The sequence below is a fragment of the Geospiza fortis genome, unplaced genomic scaffold, assembly GCF_000277835.1.
Source record: "Geospiza fortis unplaced genomic scaffold, GeoFor_1.0 scaffold78, whole genome shotgun sequence".
Lineage (NCBI taxonomy): Eukaryota > Metazoa > Chordata > Aves > Passeriformes > Thraupidae > Geospiza > Geospiza fortis.
Genome location: NW_005054339.1, coordinates 4589305 through 4615103, shown reverse-complemented (window position 1 = coordinate 4615103; position 25799 = coordinate 4589305). Strand labels below are relative to the sequence as shown.

Here is a 25799-nt window from a genome sequence, read left to right as displayed (position 1 = left end):
ATATAGACTAAAAAGAATAAACTGAAAATGTATCTACTATATACACAAAAAAGAATGTTATGAATGATAAAATAGTATTTTTTAAAATGAATTTTTCTTCCATATTTTCTGTAGCATGTTTGGAAAATAATTTCCACCATTGTTTGTATCTTTATACTTAAGGATAATCTTTGTTGAAAGGGTTGAAATCCTAGAAGATTCAATCCTAGAAGTATTTCAAAGACACACTTTCAAGTCCAGAAAATTTCAACAGAAATCTTTTGAACATAATCAATTGAAAAAGCAGGAATTCTGGTGATATTTTTGGAACAAAATCCAAAGTTTGCAACTTCATTGGTAACATAGGATTTAGAACTGAATTTTACCACTCCCATTCCCAGACAGGATAGCAAGCTTGAACAAATTGTAAAAATCCATTTATGTCTAAAGCAAAAACATATTCTGATTATTCTCCTTTGGATTTGCTATAAAAGATAATTTCTCTGGTGTAAAAAAAAAACCTTTTCAGTTTTAGAGAACCACTGTGCATCCATTTTGGTTATGAATTTGGCTAAATTAGGCTAAAACAGTATCTTTTTTTGATAAGACTACTAATCTTTAAACAACAAATATACATAATGCCTAATTTAGCTGAATCTCAGGAGGGCTTTCCATGCTCTACCATGTTCAGGTGGGGCATGCTTCAGTCCAAGAGTGGTAGAAGTGGTTAAATATTGGCTAACAGAGGAGCAGTGGAGATAGCAGGGAGAGGAAAGATCAGGTTGGCAAAAATCTTGGTAAAACATCTCAAGACCTGATACTGCAATGAGGCTTATTTCATCTTGCCATTGCTCAGCTTGCCAGAATTTGGAGGCCCACACCTGAGATTGGGGTCCCTGGTGATGATCCTGAATTCTGAAGTGAGGAAAATGGATGAGCTAGGGTAGTACAAAATGCAGGATTATGCCCCTCTGGACAAAAAAAAGCCAGAACTTTTTAGTATAAAGGTTTAGGTAAAGGTAATAATAGTGTGTTAGAGGATTGCTGTTAGTCACCAATAAAATGTGGCTGTAGAAAATCTGATACTAAAATGTATCAGGAGAGAGATTTGTTACAGAAATTGGGGAATATTTTTATGAACTCTCGGAGGTCCCGTCTGACATGCAGTCATCCAGCTTCAAGAAAGATGAATTCCAGATAGATAGCAGAGAGGAAGAGGAAGGTTAGGGGGATGATCAGGAAAATAAAATAACCTTCTTATGATGCTAGAAAGGCTCAAATCTATCATTGCATTGTGGTTTCATTTGCAGGAATCATTGCAGCCAATTCATTTTGCTTATCACTGTTGTGAACTGGTGACATTTTTCCTTCTTTCAGCTATGATATATTGTTAAGGAATAGTAATTTCCAGTTTGAGGATGAACAAGTTTTTAAACAACTTTGATTGTTTACATGAGATCATCTGACCGGACTCTAAAATACTTTAAAAAAAAAATCTTATTTTTGACCAAGGTAGAATTGTCAGTTTATGCTCAGCATCTTGTAGCTTGAATGTTATATGACAATTTAGTATTATTTAGATGTCATACTCTGGTGTTTCAACAATTTGTTTTGTGCACAAAAATATGTAGAGGTTTCTTTCTCCTTTCCCCTTAAAAAAATGCAATCTGTTTGTCTTTACATTAGAATTTTGTTCATGCTTTTCTCACATTTGCTTCTTTTGAGGAAACAAAATGAAGGAAAAATTTCATTCTGAAAGAAATTATTTGAAATGTCCATTATATATATTTTTTTTTTTCTCAGCTGAACTTTTGCTTTGAGCTTTTGAATATGGGAAACTTTTCACAGGCTACCTGAGTAGGAGTACACTGCACTTTCTAGGGGCATTGATGAGATTTTTTACGTAATCTTTATAATAATACTAGCAGAAGGTGGTCTGCTCTGTAGGTGCTGCACATCATATTGCAGGTTTCCTTCCAACCTGCTATTATAAATTATAATAGCAGTTCTTTATTGTTTATCGGAAATCTTGAAAATACTTCACAAGTTTCTGTGGGACAACTGTCATTACATTCCTTTGGGAATTTTTGGAAGAGATCTTGCTCCTAAAAGTTTTTCCAGAAATTGCTCAAGTTTCCTGTTGTCCTGGCTCTACACTCCATCAAATATTTACTTTTTTGTGCCTTTGTGGCATGGTGCTCCTCTGACTTCTTGCATGAAAACACTTTTCAAGTGTGTTAACAAAATGTTGTTTTCTTGCAGCTACATAGTTCCCTCACTTCCCCACTGATTGTTTCTGTTTCTTCATTGTGATATAAAATAATAGTTTTATTTCTCCAGCATATTTTTCCTTTTAGCAGATAGTACATTGAATCAAGTAGATAAAAAAAGCCTCTGCAAGACTTAGAGGGTCTTGGAAATTAGCTGAGAGAGCTGTGGGTGGAAGACTTTGTTGTGAAGAGCCAGAGTTGGCCTGTGTTCAGCTCAGTTGAGGACAGTTTATTCATTTAGTCCCCCATATCTTGGCTCTCGCTCTTGGTTCTTGGAGGTTGCATGGCTCTTTCTCTGAAAGTGGTTTTTGGGAGTTATTTCACTGCTGATTCTTTTCCTGAAAGCATCCCTTACATATCTGACAGTGTAAGACCATTGCTGTGATAGGGATTGTTTTCGTATCTGACTTCACATGGCTTGTTTAGTGTCAAGGCTGTGAGGAAAGCAGCACTTATCAGTTTTGCTTTATCTTGCTCATGCAGATGCTATTCTGTCCTGAGGAACTTAGTCCCAGATGGAATATAATTGTGGTAAACTAGTAAACCTATAGCTTCCAGATGAATAATAAATAAATTCAAGATCAGATCTTGTCATGTCTCTGACTTTCTGCTAGATGATCTGGCAGACTGGATTCAGTAAAAATATTTGGCAAGGTAATCTCTGTTAGAAAGTTAGGCAGCCTGCAATTGAAACTTGTCTGATTTAATTCCTGAATATCTTTTTATTTTTAATTTACCATTTAACCTCTATTGATATCACTGTGTTTATGAAAAGAATGAAATTGTTATTTTTATTTCCCTAGTTCCAATCTCATGCACTGTTTTGCAGTATTGTTTGGGTCTCATCACTTGCCTTAAACTGTTCAAACATTTAAAATATGAGGTGAAGGTCTATCTTTCTTGTGATTATTGAAGTTCTTTAGAGTAAAATGCCTTCTCCAGTTCTACCTAAAATACCTAAAAAATGTTACTGCAAAGGTGAGATAGGTAAGGAGTTACCAATTTGGAATCTGAAACAGTCCTTTCAGTCTTTTGACAGAAGCCTCTCATGATGTAAGTAGCCTTTCCTTGTCTGGAATTCTTATCACAAGCCAGCAGAATCTCTGGAAACTAGTTTGGAATTCTCTTTCTGGCATAAAGAAAGAAATATTTTTGCAGTGTCTAGGATGGCCATAACAGTTGCACTTTGGTTTTGGTAGGAGCACAGTCTCCTTTTTGGTTGAAGTGCTTCAAATAAAAAAAATATCAAGCCTTGCCATTTTAATGAATAAATTAATAGATGTGATACAGTATTTCACAGAGGAATTACTTAAAGGGCTCAGAATATCCCTGAATTTCATCCTACTCACATATGCAGGGGAAATAAGCAAGAGGGCTGCCTTGCCTTGCCTTGCATGGCTCAAGAGCCAGAGCCAGTGGGCAAGTTCTGAGTTCTAGAAGGGCCCAGAGAACTGAAGGTTTGGCTTGAGGACGTGTCATGGAGGGAAGCAGACCTGTAACTCTGCCTGGTACTCAAGGCAAGGTTCTTATCAAACCAGCTGATGTTTCCTGTTGTCCAGGAGATTATGGAGCCTGGCCTCTTGAGAGAGAGGACTTCACTCACAGCTGTTGTATTTGGGAACTTTTAGAGGTGAATTTTTAATTGGACGGATTACAAGTAATTGAAGCTTCTTCCCTCTTGTGAAAAATACGGCAGTTTTCAAAGAAAAGGCTGTAACCTGGTTTCTGGAAGAATGTGAGCAGGAGAGATAGAGGGGTCAAAATGTCATATTTCATGGAGAAAATGCTGTGTTGTATTTGAAATAAACAGTATATGTTTAGTGTATTATTTTAACCTTCCCTCTGTTGCCATATTCTTATGAATAAATGAAAATAGTGCCCAAGCTGTTTTATGTCACTCTGTGAGCTGGCTGTAGATTCTGGAAGATAAGTCTGTACTTGAGCTGATTTCAGCTGGACCTGCTGCTGTTGCAATGTCGGATATTCCAGTAGCTGACACAACCAGGTGCTCCAGTTTCAGAACAGGGTGAATCATGAGATTCTCCTCTGTGAGATGTGTCACTCAAAAGAAGTGAAATTGAGAGAGAGGTTGAGGACACAACTCATCCCTAGAAGCCACAGCACAGCCTCTCTAGCTCAGCTGGAGAGGGGTTTTACCTACAGGCACCTCCTTTATTGTAGGTTACAAACATAAATGTGCTTTTTGAAAATCACACATTCATTGCTGTGTCAACGATTTTTAGTTACTGAATCCTACTAGTAAAAAAAGTTAAACAGAAAACCAGTTCATGTAAAAACTCTATTTTTACCATATTTCAAATTGATGGATATTTACTGATGATTCTTTCATGGAATTCTACACATATTTTTTTTCAGGAAGCAGTTAAACACATTGGCTTGACTTTAAAAAAGAACACCATGGCTTTCTAATTAACTTTCTATTAACCTGTTACAGTACGATAAAATTTGAATGTTACTGAAAACAGAAATTTCGAAAGTTAAAAGCTTCCAAGATTGGTAGTTTTGTAAATTGATTTTAAGTATTTTGAATTTATAACTATCATTATGTTGCTAAATGGCATTGAATCTAGAATGAATGACTTCCTTTTGCAGTAATTCAAAGGTATTATGATAGCTATAGTTTTATAGTGAGCATAAAAATCAGTGAGGTAAATTCAGTGAGGTAAGGTTAGTGCAGGAAGTTTTATTAACAAAAGTTGTAAGTATTAGCACATGAGTTACAGTTCCCATGTGTTTTCCAAAATTTGCTGGAACTAAACCGAATATTAAATTCTGAACTTTGGACTAGTTGTTTTAAAGCACTTAATTTTAGTGGTAAGAATAAGCAAGATATAGATTAGAATAAACCAGCTGGTAGGCAGTTGGCTGCATTGATAAGGTGCACAGGTCAGAATTCCTTGTGGCATATGATGTTCCACAAGGACAAGCTTCCTACTGCCTGAAGGAACCATTAATATGTTGTTTACAATCTCTGGTTCAGCTGAAACCCTTTCTGGTGTAGTTTGACACATCAGTTTACCAATTTTCTCTTTTAAAGTGCAGCATAATCTGGACTGGTGGATAAGATGAATGTAAGAAAAATAAAGATTGATTAGTAGAGCTGCCAAAGCTGTTGAGGATGGAGGCTGGGAAGTTTATGAAAATTATTGGTGTCATCTTCAAGGATTGAGTAAAGTGATTTTGAGGTCTTCCAGCACTGGGTGTTTCTCCTGCCCTTGTACTGAAGGAGCTCGTGCCAGGGATTCTGTCAGAGAAATGGCAGGAGTTTGCTCTCCTGATGGGAGCAGCCAACACTGGCCTGTGTTAGCAAAACATCCTCTGTTGCTCACTGTCTGTTTCCCTGGATGACAAAGTCCTCGCCTTGGGTCAGTTCTTAAATACGGAAGTCGTAGAAATAAAACAGTAAACTAGATTATGCTTTAAAGAATATAAAGCCTATAAACTATCAGCTGAATTAAAATGTGAACTAGAGCAACTTAGAGCAGTAGAGGGGGGAGAATGTTGTTTGAGATAATGCCTGAAAGTGGAATTTGCTTCTGTGAAGTGAAAAAGCTAGCAAGCTCACTAGAGTTTCAATTTGGAACAGAGTGTAAAGGATATTAACTGTACAAAATTCAGGTGTCTGCAGCTTCAAAATGTTCTGCCTTTTCTCACTTGAATTTTACATGCATCAGATGATTTTCATAGAAATGAATGTATAGCTTGCCAGGTACAGCTGTTGCTTTAAAAAGATAATCTTTATCACATCAGACTAAAAAAATGAGGGACAAATATGATGAAGAGGTAGTTTTCATTATTTTTTCCTATTTTAGAATAGGGGTTTTTTTGGGCTTTTTTTATATGGCTCTGGAGAGTACAATTGGTACACATGATATCCTTTCTATACTTGTAGTTCAGTTCTCATATTTGCAAAAGGACTCATGTGAGAATATGCTGTCTGTACTAATAATTCAGTAGTTCTGTATGGAAAATCAGAGTGACAGCTCTTTTATTCTTGGTTTAAATTGGTTTTCATAGTAACACCTTAGAACTTCCCCAAGATATATGTGGGTGCATAAACACAGGCACCAAGATCTTTAATAGAAAATCGTGGTTTTTTTATTAACTGAAGATTTTCCTCAAAAGATGGCTGTATAATATATTAAAAGAGCAAATAATAGCCCAGAAAATGTCTGCAGGGCTGTGGAGCTAGTGGTGATGATGAGGAAGGGGGAGAATGATGGTGCAGAAGGGAAGGAGTGGGACTCTTGGGCAAAGTGGTGAATTTTGGCTGCAGTGTGTGCAGGAACAGGGCTGGCTCAGGAGGGGATTAACACTGGGTTGCAGTTTTTTCTCTTCTGGTTTAGTTTAAAAAAACACAGTCAAACATTTGCTTAAATGTATCTATTTATGATGGCAAAGTAAATAATTCTTCACAGTGAAACACAGTAGTGCTGCTTCATGTTTTACTCCCCCATGGAGCTCCTTAGCACTAAACCACTTTCATAAATGATATATGTAATATGGCATCTAAGTTAAACAGTTAACAGTAAGGAACTTCAAGGAATAGACATCACTGCTGAAGCTGGTCGTGAGTGGCGGGTGATGACATGAAGATTAATAAAGTTTGACTTTGAATTTGGCAATTTTTGCCGCTTACGTGAACTCCTTTTTTTCCAAAAGTATAACCCAATTCTAAAGTTTTTACAGTGTGTTGTATATTTCCAGAGCAGGTGACAGAGTTTATTGTATTAAATAGTAGAAATAAGTAGCTGCTGAGGAAAAAGAAGGTAGACAAAATTAAAAAGCAATTTACTTGGAAAGAGGTCTTTGAAATACTTGATGTGTTAGCTATCAGATCTGGTTTTGCTTTATTTTTCTTGAAAATTATGGTGTTCTTCAGACTGCCAAGTTTTACTAGTAAATATACTGCAAGAGCTTGGAAAAAATAAGTGAAGGACTCTTAAAATGAGATAGTGTTGAGTGAAAAGCCAAAGAGAGAGATTTTGTACAAGAAATCCTTATCCTTTCAAATATATATATATATATGTTGCTGTAAAATGACCTGAAATTAATTTCCTTTCAAATTGTATTTTAAATGCTTTAGATGGAAAAGAGGTAGTAACAAAATGGCAGACATTCCTCATGGTGTGCTGGCATGCTCCATCTAGAGTACTTCATTGTTGTGTTTTTTTGGGAGATGTGATGTCACAGTACCATTTTCAGGGAAGAGACAATTTCTTACATTGGCAAATTCACTCTGGCCAAAAATGAAGTAGTATATTTTGCTTCTGGTTGTCCACAAGATGAGGACCTGACTTAAGAGCATTTTGGTTTTCTGCCATCTGGAGGTTCTTATTTGACTTACGAGATGATGTCACACGTGCTTAGTGCTGAACAGATAGGGAAAGGTCGCCTGCAGTTCAGGCTGAGATAGTTTTGTTCCCTAGTGTGAGAAATGTAGAAGTCTTGGTTGGTGGTTGCTAGGGGCAGAGACAACTTTAGGGAAGGAGAAAATGACTGATATAACTGATGTTCTAAACCTCCGCTTGGCACTCCTGTGAATAGAAAATCAGTCTGCACACCCAAGACCACACACAGTATAAGCTGTCTATTCCCTCTCCCAGGCTGGCACTGGTCAGGGTTCTGCCTCCACTTTCTGAATGGCTCCTTGCTGTGAATGTTATTTTGGGGATGATATACTTATTCCATCAAAATACTTCATTGTGCAGGTGGATTTTTGAATTAAAGTGTTCTGCTGTATCAGTCTCAAGATGAGAAGTTGTAAGAAGCTAGATATGTATTTGGCAGATTTTCTTCTGCCACCCAAGGCTGTGGTGGACATACTGTGCTCTTTCCTTCCCAACTCTTGCACTGTCCGTGTGTGAATTAGGGTTGAAAGAATTGAGACTCTTGGCCGTTTCTCAGTACAATTGAAGGCACACTTTGGTTATGCTTTAAAGACTTCATTTGAAGCTAAAGCAGGATTTGAATCTGAGAAGTTTGAGTGGAAAGGAGCTCTGCTTGTTTCCCACACCAGTTGTCACTGGGCATTCAGAGCCATTTGCTCATCCTCTCCACCCTCCTTGTGCTCCCACGTTTTATTGCCTAAAATCCCCCCCATTCCTCAGGTGAATCTAGAGATCCATGCTGACAGGGTGTGTGGGAAGAAATTTGTGAAGAAGAGTGAGAAATGTCTCCTTGGCGTAGGGACTGGATGGGCAGAGCAGAAAGGATTATTGACTGAGACATTGCTGGGTTCAGCCAAGCAGGACAAGCTGCATCAGACCTGTGGAAGCTGCTGAGTTATCCCAGCCACAAGGGAATGGTGTTAGAGCTTTGTTTTTCTGGGGATCCAATCACCTCCAGCTCCCTTGACCTGAAGCTTTAGGCTTCTGCCTGGTGGCAGCTGGGAAATGAGCCTGGCAGTGGCTGATGGGGAGAGCTGCTTTTGGAGAGCTGCTCCAAGGTCCTGACGAGCTCCTCAGCTGCAGCTGGAAGGCCCAGCATAGATTTCTGTGATTTGACTTCAGGGATTGCTTTCAGCCGTGAAGCACAGAGGTGATTAAGTATAAAGAAGATGTGGTAATGAGATTCAGATGAGGTCTTTTATGTTTATAAAAAGAGGTCTGAAAGCTTACTGCTACTATTATTTCTTGTTTTCTAATTGAAAAAGTCATCTTTGAATCCCTTACTGCATGCTGCTTACAAACTGAGAGATCCTGTTACTGTAATATTGTAAAAAAAAGTCTTAAAAATAAAATAAATCTAGTGGAATATAAATCTTTTTTCCAGTGTATAGAAAGGCAATGAGCCATTTTAAAAGCAGGAAGAACATGCATTTTGAGATCCAATAGATCATCTAAATTGGTCCCAAACCAAGTTTTAAAGTGGCATTGAAAATACTTTTGCTTTGAATAAATTTAGTGTTACAAAACTCAGAATATACATAAATATAGATTTGATGATTGTTTTGCACTTTGATAGTATTCTGATTAACTAGAGAACAAATTGCTTAATACAGGAGACCCTTTCTGACTGTTCCATCTGCAGAACTAAAAATGCTAAGCCTCCATTTATGCCCTTTCAGTTTCTTCCATCTAGCTTTTTTTATGAATTAACCTTATGCATTTCTAGGAAATACAAACTATGAACTACTGTTCTTTATTTTCTAAAATTTGTGTGTTTGAAACTTGGATTAGTGAATCTAATATTTCTCACTTGCCTGACTGCCTGCAGTTGTCTTGTAGATGGAGATTTATTCTAAATTGCCACATCATACATTTTCAATCCAAAGCTTGACTTCTCAGTGGTGAGCCTTGCAGCCCAAGAAAGCCTGTGAGTCCACTTAATGTGAACACCTCATGGTTCAGAGGTGCAGAAACAGCCTCTGTTCAAGGAAACCTGTCTCTGTAACAATAAATTATTGCACTCCCTTTATCTTAGTTCTCTACTTTCCATGATGTTTATTAGCACTGACTGAATTTTGTGGGTATGCATTTTCTTGTATTATTTTATTTGCAAAACAGCTTTCAATAATATGAAACTTGCAGTGAAACAAAAAGTCTTGGTTTTCAAAAACTTCATATATGATGAAATCTGTTCTTTCCTCCCAAATATTCTCCACCTCCCAGTATTTTATGCTGAGAGCTGCTCAGCATTTCATTTGTAGCTGCTTTTCTGAACCAGTATATGTAAACAGTGGAAGTGTTGCTGAAGGCACCAATACATAGCCAGTGTGATTCTTGTAGTAATGATGGTTAAAGCCAAACATATTCTCTTTCTTTAAAGAATTGAGATCTCTGCTATTTTATTACTGTTTGAATTGCATTAAGAGAATAACAAATTTGCATGCTTGAATATTTGCACAGCAAGAAATGAGAAAATCAAGGGTTCTTACACATTCTGGGCTGTTGGAATTCCTTTGTGTTGTAGATACATGGTTTGTGGTAGTTGGGAGTGGGGCTGAGCCTCATCATCCCCAATGGGCACAGCTGTGAGCAGCAGGTGAGCAGCACTGCCAGCAATGAGCCATGGAGTGCCCAGGGGCACTGACCAACCACCAAAGGGAGCAGAGGGCACACAGGTGCAGTGCATCAACAGGAGGGGATAAAAGGTTGGGCTGTAGAACAATGAAGAGCTGCAGATGCTTGAAGCCTTCTTTGGTGTTGGTTGTGCCTCCACCATCTTCCTGAGACTTTTGGGTCTTGTTTTTTTTCTTCTTTATAGTATTTTAAAAGAAAACGCCACCAGTGATGTATGCAGAGCATTTTGCTTAGGAAAATCCTTGAATATCCCTTATTTTGTTTGATGGGGATTTGTGATTACTGCAGAGAAGTAGTCAGACCCGCTTGGTAAGAGACTTTTGAAATAAACGCTGGAGAAAAGTGTAACAACTATAACAATGTCTTAGAGTTCAGTTTGGAAAATTACATTGAAGAGAAATAAAACATTTTTTCAGTGTGAATAAAAGAGTGTTAGAAAAAATATGCTAATGATCTCTACTGAACCCTAAATATGTTTGATTTACTTACTGTAGGTTGATGCCTTGCGGTTACGATTAGAAGAAAAAGAAACCTTTCTGAATAAAAAAACAAAACAACTTCAAGACCTCACAGAAGAGAAGGGAACCCTTGCTGGAGAAATTCGAGATATGAAAGACATGTTGGAAGTAAAAGAAAGAAAAATTAATGTCCTTCAGAAAAAGGTAAGATCACTGGTGAAAGGATATGTTGTACAACTTTTGAGGCACATTTAAAGGAAATATTCCTGTTTCTTAGAGTGTATTACTATTAATATGTTAAAAAAGATGCAGAGAGTCTGTAATAGTAAAATTTTCTAATAGAAAATGTCTTGCTTTTATCTGTGGGTGCGTTTTTATAGTATTATGTCATATATATTCTGTGAGAAAAATATTAGATGCTGCAGTTGTCACAAAATTATTGGAGTTAAAGGAAAGTACTAAAAATCCTGATAAAACTTCTTATCCCTCAACATAAGGGATTCCAGTATCCTTATGAACACTGATTACTACTTTTTCCGAAGAATGTAAATAAAATGTGTAGGCCTGCTAAAGGATTGGGATACTGTGTTTTTAGCCTGAAGGACTTTCTTTTCTGGGCGAGGAGGAGGGGAGTGGAGAAGGAACGTTAATTAAATCAATTATCTTCTTTCCTTATGGTCTAAAGACATTAAGAAGGGAGGCTCCCTCCAAAGAGCCAAATTATCTTTTTTCTAGTTTTCCACAGATTTAACTAACTGCATTTGCTCTCTTTGGAAGTAGGATTCAATCCATTACAGTTTTCACCTGGGGGAGTGGGGAGGGAATTTCCTGTAGAGGCAGCTCGGTGAGAGTTCTGCATACGACAGGAGACAGTTCATTTCCAGATCCTTTTTCTCACACTCACCAAAATATTTATGCTACCAGGTGTGTACTGTTTGTGTCCTGTGTATCACTGTTTACCATATAGAGGTGTACTTGTGAGCATACAGAGAAATGGAGAAAAACTTTCTGGCATCATCTATATTTTACTCTTCTCCTCTCCTTTTACAGCCACTCAAAGAATGTCTACTCCTCCTTACTCTGTTATTATGTAGGTAGTTCATGTTACTGTGGTTTTCCTCCAGGATTCACACAGGGTTCACATGGTCTAGTATTGCTTCTGTCTGCAGTTGCTTAAGTACCAAATTTAAAAAACCAAGTTCTCATTTTCCAAAATCTGAGAAGGCTGCTTTTTCAGGCCTGGAAAGTAAGGCCTATCAAAGCTGGAATATGAGTACTCATCTACTTTAATCCTATTTCTGAATATTTGCCTTGTTAGCAGTGCTGATCATGTAAAAGAGAGCAAACTTCAAGGCTTTTATCCTGAATGCCAACTAGTTTTGGACATTTCTTGAGCATTCTGAAGAATATAATGCATCTTAGCTTATTGTTTGCATTCTAAAAAAGAAAACCCAAACCCCTGAACAAATGAACAATTTACAATTTCTCTTGTACTTATATATTGAGGAAATGGTTCAGTAAGAGGAAGGTGGATTCAGTGATGAAATTTTTGTGACGAGTGACTGTCACAGAGCTATCAGCACTATCTGTCATGGCTTTGTCCTCAGAAATGTGCAGCATAACACTTTTTCTGTTTTGAAGAAATCATGGCTATTTTATTAGGGTGTGCAGATGGTCTTGCCTCTTCTGCACTTGCTTCTTAATGGACATAATCCTTCTCAGACTGCACTCTCTCTCCTCATGGAATAAAATATGCCATAGCCTCATGAGCTCTAGTATACAAAGAGATAAATGCTGCTTACAGCTGGGTGGAAAATTGGAGCTAGTACTGAACTGATCTTTCTAAAGCTGGAAGTAGCACTTCCAGTAGCATTTTCTATCTTGGAGGTTTTTTATTTCCTTTCATTAGGGGACTTGTGAAGTTTAGTTTTTCTGCTGTAGGCTGAATACTGGGTTCACTTAGAGAAGGATGAATTTTGATTATTGTTTTTTAAAAAAAGCAGAAAGTATTATGTTTACAGCATGAAAGTTATGTGTAGATTTGCTTCTCTGAAGCGTTCTTTATAACCACATTCTTTTAATGTGTAGATGTTAGCATGCTGAAAAACACTACTGCCAGATTGTCATAATACCATTATTTTATTTATAGGAGAAGAATGTTGTATTTGGAAAATATATTTTTAAAATTACCCTTAGGTCACATTTTCAGATTTGGATCTTTATTTTGCTTGTGTTTCTCTTCCAATATTCACTCACACATCATTTGACTAAAGAGAAATTTGGTGGAACTATTGTCCTGCTCTACTCACCCCTCATTTGAGTGAATCTAGGACATGCTGCTTTAAATGATGCTTTCGGGGTTTACTTTTCATGTGCCTGGTGTACAATTTTGAAGTAGAAAATGCTGTAAGTCACCAATGCAAACTATGGCTTTTACATTCACCTGGGGAAAAAAACCCCCACCAAAACAATCTCCTTGTCTGATTAAGCCAAGTGTTCAGCTTCATTTTGGCAGTGCTTGTTAGATCATGACTTCTCATGTTAAGGGTCCTTGAGCATTCCAGTGTCCTTGGCAGCAGATGAAATCTCATCTCTGGGTCACAATACTTGCATGCAGAAGGGAAGGAGTTCTGGGTCCTTTTTTTTTTCAAGAAGCTTTCCTGGCACTGGTGCCTTTCAGTTGTAGATAACTTTGCCCTCAGCAGATGGAAGTTGTGTCCAGGGCATTCATACCCTGGACAGTCCATGTGTTCTGGCAAAGGGAGCACAGCTCCTTTTGGAGCACAGGCAGATTGGTCATGTGTTATTTCAGAAGTATGTTGGACTATGTATAATACTAATTCCTAGCACTGTAATATTTGTTATTGCAGTATTTTTGAACAGGTCCTTTTCAGGGGTTTTCAGAGTGTAGCAGTGGATGCTGTGCTTTAAGAAAAAGATTGTCCAATATACCTGTTTTCTTTCCAGTTTTGACAATATGCCTTTCTAATTGCAAGCATACCTAAGATAGAAAAGTATTTAATCTATCCTAATTATGGTTATTTTATCCTTTATTTTAATCTAATTATAGTTTTGCCTTTCTGGATTGCACGTGACTTTTGCTTTCCTCCAGTTTTTGCTCATCATCTGAACTTTTGGTCACATCTTCCAATATTGATTTCACTTTGGGGTGGCAGCCAGACATGTCTGTGTTGAGCATTTAGAAACTTGTTCTCATTGTGCACATACATGTGGAGAATTCAGGGAGTGGAAAGCAGGATGGGCCATTTCAATGATATTGAGGAGATGGAACAATGACTGGCCCTCACAGTGGATTGCCCTATGTTTACAAATCCTCCCTCATCCAGGACTGCTTTGGTTCTGCTCACTTTGAAAATGAAGGAAGTGCTTCTAGTTCTGTGCAGGTTCTGTCTGGACATCAGATTCTGACTGTAATATTTTAATGCTTGCCTCCATTTTCTTCTTTCTACTCAGGGCCAAATTTTATGCCCTTGTATTTTTGTTTACTTTTGATATGAGACTTGTGAATAACCAGTTGTGTTCCTGCCTTCAGTTCTTGATGCAAGATAGATGGCTACATCTCTCTGCACTCAGCCTGAAGTACCTCACTCAGCCTAAAATAACATTTGTTTTAATGGTTGTATTCAAGTAACTGAAGAAGGAAGAATTTGTGTGTAGTGCCTAAAAATATTTCTGTCAGTAATAACCTGCAAGTGAGTAGGAAGGAATATGTAACTTGGAAATATGCAATTTCTAATCTGTATTCCTTCTCTTATATGAATTATCTGCTGGATGGAAAAAAAAATACAAAGGAGATAAAACCAAACACTGAAAAACTGTCTTTGGAAAGTGGAGCAGTTCCTTCCCTTTTCTGGATAGCTGTCACACTGGGAGGGAAGGACAGGTTCTACTGAGCGCTCCCTACCAAAGGTGGGGAAGAATCAAACCCAAAACAGCTGTGATGAGGCCCATGGGAAGCCATGGGAATGACTACAGGGTAACAAGATGCAGAAAAAATTGTGGGCTAGATAAGGATCTGATGGTGCATTGTCCTTCTGTGCAGAGATTTGGGTGTAATTTTTGACCAAATTGAAAAACTGCTGCACTATTCAGTATAATTTGCAGGCTTAAGGGAGGCCCAGCACTGAAGCAGCATATGTTTAGAGGATTTGGATCAAGGTAGATTGGCATGGAGTAATAATAAACTTATGTCAATGTCAGAGGTGCAATATTACTTAATATTTCTTTCTTTTAGAACCTTTGGCACCACTGTTCCATTTTAGTGCCAGTAAAGTTGGGTATGCTGTTTTAATAGCCTTGTTTAACCTGGCAAAGCTAGTCTTACACCTCATATCTGTCAGTTTAGCATGCAGAGGGGCAGACCTCAGAAATCTTTATGTATTTCTTACCAGAACATTCCAGTTCTGTGAATGTGGCCGAGTTGTAGGCTGGAGGGCAAAAGTGCTGAGCTGGATGACGTCCCTCTGCTCCCAAATTTCACCTTTGGTACAGTAGGTAGAAGTGGAGTGTTTTATCCTCTAGGAATCTACAGATACTTGAAAAACTCCAGTTATATACTCTGAAGTAGGAGTCTCAGTGATGAAAACAGTAGCTGTTGAGACAAGAGCAGTGTACAGGATGTAGACCTGGATCATATTAGGACAACAGCTTGTGGAAATTCTTTTGTGGGGGCTATCATAAAAGAACACCAGCTAAAGGGGTCTAATATAATACTCTGCCTTGACTTGCTACATAACTTTTCATGTAAAATGTTACAGTTTCCATCTTTAATAGTTTAATCTTTGTGATTGATGAAGTGCTACATGACTAAGGGCCTTAACCTACCAGCTAATTAGCATTTGTAGGAAATGTCATAAAGTCTTAGTTCTCATGTAATAATTGCAATCTGTACCTGGAGTGGCTGGACCATGCACTTTAGGTGATATTGTCCAGTTTGTGTTAAATTGTGTTGCACAATTAATTGGATGCATTGCTGCTGGCTGTCTTAAAAAAAGGAAATGTACGTGTGGTCAGGTTAGGAGTGATTAGTGTAGACAAAGGAGTCCTACTCTTGGGCTGAGAAATTTGCACCAGTATTATTGCTTGGTGCAGGCTGCAAATAGAAGGAGCAAGCACATTGCTGATAGAAGATGCCTTTAGAATTTTTTTTCCATGGTTTAATCAGCTGAGTGCATGTTTTCATATTCCCAGGAAGGGGTCAGGGCATGAAAAAGGACATTTTTTTATTGACTGTGTCAAATTCTGTCAGAACACTGTAAATAGGCTGTTATGTGAGCTGGCATTTTGCAATCACAAATCAGAGATCTATTGTAGTTCTGGAGTCAGATGATAAATTCTGAATGAGTTGTTCTGCAAAATAGAGCAATGTTCTGACCATAGAATTAGGTGTTGAAAAAAATATAATTAGGAAGTCTTTCTGGTGGGGCATAAAAGTTTTGATGTTACAAAACTGCTATGGTGACTATTAACTTTTGTATTATTTAAGAATTGAATCTTTAATAGTATATGTCCATTTTAAGAGTACAGTGTTCAGTGTACAGAGTATTAGAAAATTGTACTTTGCTGGCTGCTAAGGCTTGGTAGCTTTGCCAGATCATGGTATGTTTTTCAGAACAGTCTGAAAGTGAAATTGAAATAAGTATAGTCAATTGTTCGTCCATGGTGGTGGTGTTACTGATCCAAATACATTATCAGAAAAATGTGTCCTCAAGGATTCTGCACAATCAAATGCAACTTTTGGACTGTTAGGTAACCACAAATCCCCCTTAAGCCTAACCAGAGCAACTGTTGGGATCTCTCAATGTGTGCACAGACACTGAGAACAATGTCATTAAGATCAGAAGCAGGGATCATTAGCTTAATTTCTCATTCTTTGTAACACATTATGGTACTAAATTTTTACAGTTTATAAAAGATGACTAGAAATATGTGACCCAATATACATTCACTTAGTATACATTCACAGAAGCCAACCTGAATGTTCATCCAGTCTAAAACCATAGTTATGAGTCTAGGTCCTTGCACATTGAAATTCAGGATTGTTATAAACTTTTCCAGCCTTTGCTTGAATGGATTGTCCTTTCCAATGAATTTGGGACCCATTGAGGCTAGAAGTCCAGAATTTTGTTGTTCTCCCCTCCTCTGTGCTCCATGACCTGCTTGCTACTGCTGTTCTTTTTCAAGCCTACACTTTAAAAGGAGGAGAGATGGATTACACACTTCTGCCTTCTGGCCTATTTGAAAATAAGCACTTTGCTATGTAGGAGAAAATCACAAATTCCTCAAATAGAGTTTCATGAGTTAGGAAATTTAAAAACTTTAATGTGATGCCAGTTCTGTGAACATGGTAATTTTTGATTATCATGTGTGTTGTAAGTCTCAAGTAAGTCTCAAGACTCTCAAGGTAAGAAGAAATACTGACTGCAATTGTCTACACTACAATAATAAGTTATTGTAGATCAAGTTATGCTATCTGGTTTGGAGAGGATTCCTCAGATGATGAAGAGAATGGGATTGTTGAATCCTCAAGTTGTTCATAGCATACACAAGTGCTCCCACACATAGTGTGTCATCTGCAAGGAGGGACTGAGCCTAATGAGGCACTTACATAAGGGTTTCACACTGCTGGTGTGACACCAGGGCTGCTGGGGGGGAAGGAATCTGCCCTTCAGCTCTGAAATGTCAATACTAATTAACAAAGTTATCTTTCAATATGATATTAAGTTTTATTCATGCTGAGAAAACAGCCAACTCACATGCTGGGAATTTTAAGCTGTGTAAAGAGTAATATTTTCTATTTAATAGAGTTGGGGGAAATTTCTTTTGAAGTGTGAAAGAGCTCAGTTATGTGTAGTGTGACTGGGCAAAAGGGAAGGGGAAGTTGTCATATTTTGGAGGTTCAGTAGACTATAAAAGAATTTATGGTCTAAATATTATTTATGGTCTCTAAATATTATTTAGGGAAATTGATGGCTACCTATATATCCGAAAAAGAATCAGGGGAAATCAGAATTGTTTAGGAGAAAAATATTTTTCTTGGAAGAAATGAAATTTCTCTCCAAAAAATGTAATAGAAGTCTACTAATTTGAATTAGAAATTATAAGGGAAAGTTTTATAAGTGTAATAGAATAATTTTACATGGAGGTATCCTGCTGTCATGACTCACTTAGAAGTTTTAGCTGCTGACTGAGGGTATATTCATGTAATTCCCTGCTCTTGGAACTGCATCTTTGAGTGGCAGCCTGGCTATTTCCCCACTGTCTCAACATGACAGACTCAGCTGGTTTTGTACCTGCCAGCAGTTTAGCACTGAATCTTTGACAACTCATTGAAATGACACAAAATCAGATCCCCCAAGAAGCAGTGAGTGGAACAAAGTATTGCACAAGCCCAAAAGGCTTGTATGTCTTATTACATGCTGATGTTTTTCTTGGAAGCTTTCACGGTCCATGCTCCAGGTGAGTGATTTATGGCAGCAGGAAGGAGGTTGGGTGGCTTCTCACCTTCAGTGACTGACACAGACATTGATGAGGGGGATTCACAGGGATAGGCACATCTCAAATCATAATTTTATGAAGTGTTCCTTAGGAAAATAAATGAATCAGCTTGTTAATATGCAGTATTATGAGAAGACAGTTTTAAATCTGAAGTGATTCAGAAATGATACATTTTATGTATGATTTCATCTGAGATTTATTTTTTATAGTCTGACGTGCAAAATATTCAGCAATGTAGTGACTGAATAACATTAATCAGGATAAACCATCCTTGCCTAATCCTGAAATAAATAGATCCCACTGCCCTTGTTCACCTACTTGCTGGGGTAGGCAGTTACACTTGATCTGTAGCTTTACCAAGTGTATATCCAAGTTTCTTATATCTGTGAGTGAAAAAGAAACATTTCCTACTAAATATAAAAAGCAGGGTTATGCATTAGCAGTTGGGTTTTAGCATTTTTGTAGTATATTAAAACTCTACTCTTCTATTGGCATAGAATCAACCACCCTAATTTACACATTGCTAGAGCTCCTTGATGTTGGCAGTTGTGTTTTGCTGGTGGTATTCTATTGCTGTTCCTCTGACTGAGCACTCTGGGACTAGAGACTCTAATACCTCACTAAACTGGGTGTTTAATCACATTTGGAGAAGCATCACCCTTCACCTTTGAGTGGAGCTGTTACTGGCTTTATGAAATCATGAAGTTCAAAGACTCAGGAGTATGCATGCAGATAAGTTTAATGGTAACAATAAATGAGAATTGTTATCTTCATACTTCTCCCTTCATATTATTGTTACCAGATGTGGCCGGAGCTAATGGTGCCAATTTGGTCAGATTGCTTTGATAATTTTCATGTTGCCAAGCAGTATGTATTTCTTGGTGGGAGAATCAGCAGTGGTATGTTTGAGTATGAGTAGAATAAGTCCAACTTTAGAATGGAATCTGAATCTAATTCACTTCCTTCTAACACACCTGACTTTAATTTTTAACGCCCAGCCAGGCACAGTGCTTAGATCAAAGTGAAACAAAGAGGAGGGACTAAAGCAATTCTTGGGAAGTAAAAAATAAAAATAGCATAAGATTGTGTAATCTTTCATATATGACAGAAATATTTGGCTTATTTACCATTCACTTAAGAGTAAACCTGCAGTAAATTTGCTAAAGACAATTGTGCCAGGAACCCCCCATACTTATCAGGGACAAAAATCAGGCTCACTATATTTATTGCCTAAGAGATACCTTAATTTGACAGCAGAAATCTGCATTAATGTCCCCAGAAAGGCACAGAGTCTTTTATTGCTCTGTGCTTGACCCCATGCCAAAGTGACTGTACACCATGGGAACCTCTGTGTGTTCCTCTCTACAGAACCTTCTGCTGATCTTGAGGGAGAAGCTGCTAAAAGTCCACAGGAATCTGTCAAGTTTTCATCTTAAAGCTTGTTGACAGGAGGGAGGGTGTTAAAGCATAATTTAAATTTGAGTGAAGTACCTGCTGTGTCCTATCCCAAATTCTTCATTCATGATTAAGTCTGAGATTTTGTTGTGGCTGTCATGGGAACCATAAATAGTTTGATTTGAATGTTTATTTAATATAAATCCATGACTTTTGAGATTCTTTGAATGTTGGGAGGATAGTAAACAGCTGATCAAATGGGAAGAACTTCAAAGTATAGAATTAGAATATGGTAATAGAGAACAGGAGTTTGTTAATTTAATTGCAAGAGAGGTCACCCCTGTAAACTGTCCTAGGGAGCTTGTCTTGTTGTGTTAGAATTACAATAATTAGATTTACTGTAATTTCTTCCATGACATTTTGTGTTCATCAGTTCTCATTGTTTGCTCACTTTAACTGTTACTGATTTCTATGCGCTGTCCATTTATGAAATATAATGTAATATAGTTAATCCTCTGTCTTGAAATTTTTGGGTTGCAACCATTTCCATGAATCCTTTTAAATCCCATCCTTTGGGGAGGGGGAAGAAAATACATCCATGGTCAGGCAGCTCTTTTCTGTCTCTGACTGTTCTGTAGCATTGAACTTGTAGCATCATTCAATCCAAACTGTCAGTAGTATCTGCCATCTGAATGGGAGACACTGAAAATTGGGTTGTTGTCAAACTGTTGTAGCTTCATTGCTAAGTGATGCTCAAGTTTTTTAGAGAATTTTACACTTAAAATTATGTGCATGTTCTTGAAGAGAAAGCATGACAAAAATGGACTGGTAATAATTCTTTTGCTTGCAGAAGTACAGAGATAGTCAATCTGCGTAATATATTGATACAGGCTGTTATTGATATATCAATAATCTCTAAAGGACTTCCAAGTCCTTGTTCTTAACTTCAAGCTCCTAACTCACCCCTCTTGTGAGGGTTTTATCCAGTGTCTGTTAAACCCTTCCATGCAGAGGGGTACATGGCTCACAGAGAGAACATGAAGCTCAGTGGGAGAGAGCTGCATCTTACAGCTGCTGAAACTTCTCATTGTCCAGCAAAGAAACATAAATCAGAGGGAAAAAAGGGACATATTTTAGTATAGTATGTCAGTGTCACTGACATTGCAGCAGCAGGTTACCTTCAAATGCATCTTCAGGACTTTGCTGTAATTGCAAAAGCGACAGTGAGTGTTCTTCACAGATCCTTTCATCAAAGCTTTTACAATTAATAAAAAAAAGGGAAGGAAGCAAAATGGATAAGGATGGATAAATTGATTACCAAATTGTAGGCATCAAAGTGCTAATGAAAACTGATTCAGAGAGAAACGTATTTCTTTCATAGGTGTAATTTCTAAAAGTTTTCCTTTATTTTTTGTGTAGTTGATGGTGTTAGAGTGAGGCTGAGTTTCACATACCAACCTGCTGGTTTTGAGGCGATACAAGATAAAGGAAATTCAATCATTTTACTTTTTAAAAGACATTTTTCATCCCAAAAGCAAACTATCTTAAACACAAAACCATATCAGATTACAGATTACTTCCTATTCAGACATTTCCATAAAAGCATTGCTGTCTTACCTTTTCTGCCATAGAGAAACTAAACTGTTCAGCAGATGTTGATTAAAGACATCCAAGTTGATGCGTTTAACATTTCAGTTTAAGTTTAGTGGTGCTTTGATAGTTTATATGTCTAAAGACTGTGCCTGGCCTGCAGTACCTAATGGTGAAACTCAATATGTGCATTGTCTTTGGTGCAGCTATAGTGAGAATATTAAATTACATCTCATAGTAACAAGAATCTGAGTTCTCTGATGAACCTTTTGAACACTTCAACTCTTAATGGGTCTAAACCTATGTACATTGACCATATGTTAATTTAGAATGATTTAGAAAAGACATCTCTAAATAAGGGGGCAGGGATCTGTTATCCTTCTGCAAAAGCTTTCCTTTCATGTAAATGTATTCCACTGTCTCTTATATATGAATATAGATGGTTTCTGTAACCAAGGAGCTAAAGGGAAACTTTCCAATTGGAAGAATATTATTATTTCTGATTAATTGCTGCCTAACCATTTCAGCTTTGCTGCTCTGGGGTTTTTCCTGCTTTTTACCACTGGTACTTCAGGAAACTCATATAAAATGATACCATGTGAAACTGGATTCTCCATTACAATGTTTTAAATGTGATTTCGAAGGCCAGGGTGTTCTTATAGTAGAAATAAACATAGCTGTATTAAATTCCTATATCTATTTTTTATAGTAGTGAGGGGACAGGGCTGTTATTTTTACTTTCAATGTAAATTTTTTTGCTATTACAAATTAAAAAAAAATTCATCTAAAATTAATTTCAATTTTTAGGGCATTCCTCCTCCCTTTTCAACCTTTCTACCCCTTTATGCCTTAATTTGAGAATAAAGTAGTGTAAAGTTTAATACTTTTCCTCTGTTGATGATGTATTGTATTATTAAGTAGAATATTTTATAAGAAAACTGGAAGATAGAGAATATGGGAAAACTCAAGAAAATTTGTAAGAGTGTGGAAACAGATACATAATTAAGAACTAAATAGGATTGAGCAGTTTTAAAGAACCATACTTGCAATGTTTTTCCCTTCAGGTGTAAAATATCTGTTATTTACAGATATAAGTTCTATGCAATTAATTATTTGTTTCAAATTAGGAGTGGTATGCATATCTGAAAATTTCTCAATTAATGAAATATCCTGGGATTTCTCTGAAACAATCAAGTACAACTAACATGATCTGTTGAGTGAATTATCTGTCTGTAATTTTGAAGTCTTTGTACAAAATATGTTTAATATTGTCACACAGTTCTGTGTGAAAGGGATGTTGTGAAACTGTTCATATAAGGAGAAATGAAATTATGGGTATAATGTAGGTAATGGCCAAATCTTCTGACAGAATTAGTTGTAACGTGTTGGGATTAGGCATTTGCTATTTTTGGAATTGTGTGTGATCTGAGTTACACTGTCCTTTGCCTTTGGAGCAGTGTGATGATGTTTGAATGTGCATTTATTTTGCTTTTGTCTAGACTCTTGTATCTTTTATAGCTTTGCATTGGAATCAAAACTACAGGACTTGTTTAAATGGGAAATGTATTGAGTTTCACATTCAAACCTTACAAAGCATGTTAAATATCTCTTTAAACTTTCCAGGAAAGGAAATAAAGGTATTCTTTTCTTTCACTCAGGCTGGTGATTTAAAGAGTAACCTTAAACCATCAATAGAAATATACAGTGGTGTTAGTAAAAATAAAACAGATATTTTTAAAGTATTACAGTGCACATGTGCATAAACTAAAATATGAAAAATAGGCGAGAAAAACTGGGATACTGCAAATAATGACAGAGCTTAAATTTGGTGTCAGTTCCTTAACTGGATTGCTACCATCAAGTATATGGTATTTCAGTGGAGCAGTGACTTTCTAGATTTCAAATATTTTATTATAAATCATAATTCAGGATTGAATAGGGAAAAAATAATACAAGAGAGCAAGAAAACAAGTGAAAAAATAGGTAATAAAAAAAACCAATTGGAGTTGATTGAAGAGCAATCAAAAAGAATAAATACTGCAGTTGAGAGGGACTTATTTGGAGTGAGAATGACTTTTGTCTCATATATAACTTTATTCAGCATTTTCATTTAGAAAATATTCTTCACTGTTTCAAATAGGGAAAACCAACTCCAACCACCTTTGAATGCAGATGAAGAAAAAGAGATGATGACTAGCCCAAAAAGAAATTTGGGCCAGGAGGCTGAAGGCAATGATTAATACAGTTTTGAAAAGTATTTCAAATGGGATGTGGTAGTGAAAATTGCCAATGTTCTGTCTGCAGAAATAATGGGTAGTGGAGCAAAAGATAACTGCTCTCTAAATGGCTTTTGTGTCATCCCACCTGAAAAACCATGTGTGATTTCAGACATCTTGTGGTCAAAAGAAGGATGGAAATATCAAAGTGTCAGACAAGAAGAATGGTCAAAACTTGTTGGGTTTGGGTATCTGTCTAAAGTCAGTAGAGCTTAGTTTTTTACAACATTCTGAAGGTATAAATATCACAAATGAGGATAAATTATTTTGGACAGTGTAAATCTTAGAAAATGAGTAGCATGAAATCAGATTGACAAGGTCATCTATTAAGTGATTGGATAGCCTTCAAATAGGAAAGGAAATTCAATTATCATAGGTTTTTCATTGCTGGGTAACATAGGCAGTCCTGGAAAGGATCTTAGGGTATTACAGTATGTTCCACTGCCCACAAGCAGGATTTGAAGGAGATTCTTAAAGTGAAAGAAAACATTTTTTTTCTCTAGGGATTAAGTCAGGCTTCGAGCCTTTCCACATCACAACCTGCTCAACCTTTTCACTTTGAAATGAAGCAGTTAGTAAGGTTTCTGCCTGTTATTCAGAACTCAAAGTTACGGCTCTTTTCTGTAATGGAAATCTTTTTTTCCTGGATGTCTCTCTGTTTTCCTATCTTAATAATTTTCCTAAGGATATAAAATTACGATCTTACTCTTTAATAACTATATTTATTTTAATAACATGTTATAAAGTGAAATAATTTAAATTAAAAGGTAATATGCTTTTTAATGTTTTTCTTGTAATACTTTGGATATCCAAATGAAATCCGCTTTCAGAACAGACTGGTCATCTATTTCCCAGCTTTTGTTGTTTTTCCTTTTCTATTACATATATTTCCCTTTATATATTTCTGTGTTTTAAAGCACAGCACACACCACACACCTTTTGTTACTCCCTGTTCTTGTCCAGCCTTTTGATTTCTCTGTGTTCATTGCTCTGGAAAACTTCCCAAGCTACTGTCAAACTGGCTTCTGCTCTCTTTCTGCAGCCTCTTGAGCTGCCTATTCTTACTCTATTTCTTTTGTAGCTTTCCTTTTCAGTGTTCCCTGTTGCCCAGCACTTGTCTGTACAACTTGTCAGCTGCCTCTCTCTTCTCACCATCTGTTAACTTTTATATGGGATGTGCTATAAGTTTTCAATCTGGACAGAGGGCCCCAAGTCTTCCCAAATGATACAGACATAGTAGGAATGACAAGATACACACTGAAAATCACATTCAACTTCAATGATTTCGATTCAAAATATAAGAATGCCAAAGCATTCTTTTTTTCCTCCATGTGAATTTACATTACAGTCTAGTAAAACAGATGTACTTCTCTCACTGGCATATGACACAGTGTAATAGTTTTTCATGCAAAGTAGTCTTTAAAAAGTTTTGGTGTAAGCCAATGTAGCCTATTTTATAGGGATATACACCAAATAGTACAAAACTGGCCATGAGTAGAATACCACCAGATGTTTTCAAGCAGCAGAAGGGTAGTATTTTTCATGGTTAACTTTGACTAGTAGTTCAGGTGCTCTCAGTGTGCAAATTGGGCTAGACTTCAAAAAAATTTCAGTAATCAGCTTGTAACTCATAAAATATTGTGAGACGTCAGTACCCAACCAACCCAGCTTGAAAATCTGGCCCTCATATATACAGACAGACTTTATAAGAAGCATTAGCTTAAGAATGAATGTCGGCATCCTCTTGTCATAAATGGAATTATGTGTTAGTTTATTTTGTATTTCTGTACTCACTATCTGGAAAATACCTATTGCATTCTGAATTACATCACAGTAAATACGTATAATGAGAGCAAAAGCTTTTCAATGGATGTCTCACAAGATTGTGAGTCCTGCTTAGAAGAGTCCAAGAGTCAAGCTGTTTTGTTCAGAGTATTTATTGGCCCCTGAGGAGAAGGAGACAGAGACTGAGTATTTCCAGATACGCAAGTGGATATTATCAGCCCAGGCTTCTTTTGGCTAGCTTCCTGGGGAAGGTTAATTTTAGCATTAAGTTCCAGCTCTTTCTCAGCTTGAGTCTGGCAACAGAAGCCAAGCTCTGAGTCCAGGAGCTCTTTTCTGTGTGACAGCCTTCTCCTCTCTTGGCTGGTTTGCCCACTGACCTGCTTTTATAGCCCTGTAAAAGTATCAGCTGACTTGAGGGCAGAGCTCTTCCCTAAACAGCCCTGGGGGAGTTTTCTTCTGCTCTCTGTATGAAAACTCAGCGCA

General features: G+C 37.1%; 1 protein-coding gene across 5 annotated transcripts in view; it reads left to right on the top strand.

Moving 5' to 3' along the window:
- Positions 1–25799, top strand: part of ERC2 (ELKS/RAB6-interacting/CAST family member 2) — a 405766-nt gene that overhangs the window by 107071 nt on the left and 272896 nt on the right. For all 5 annotated transcript variants that reach the window (XM_031058194.1, XM_031058193.1, XM_014307629.2 and 2 more), the window contains one exon: positions 10789–10956. In XM_031058194.1, the coding sequence (XP_030914054.1) occupies positions 10789–10956 (168 nt within the window). The remainder of the gene's footprint in view (positions 1–10788; positions 10957–25799) is intronic.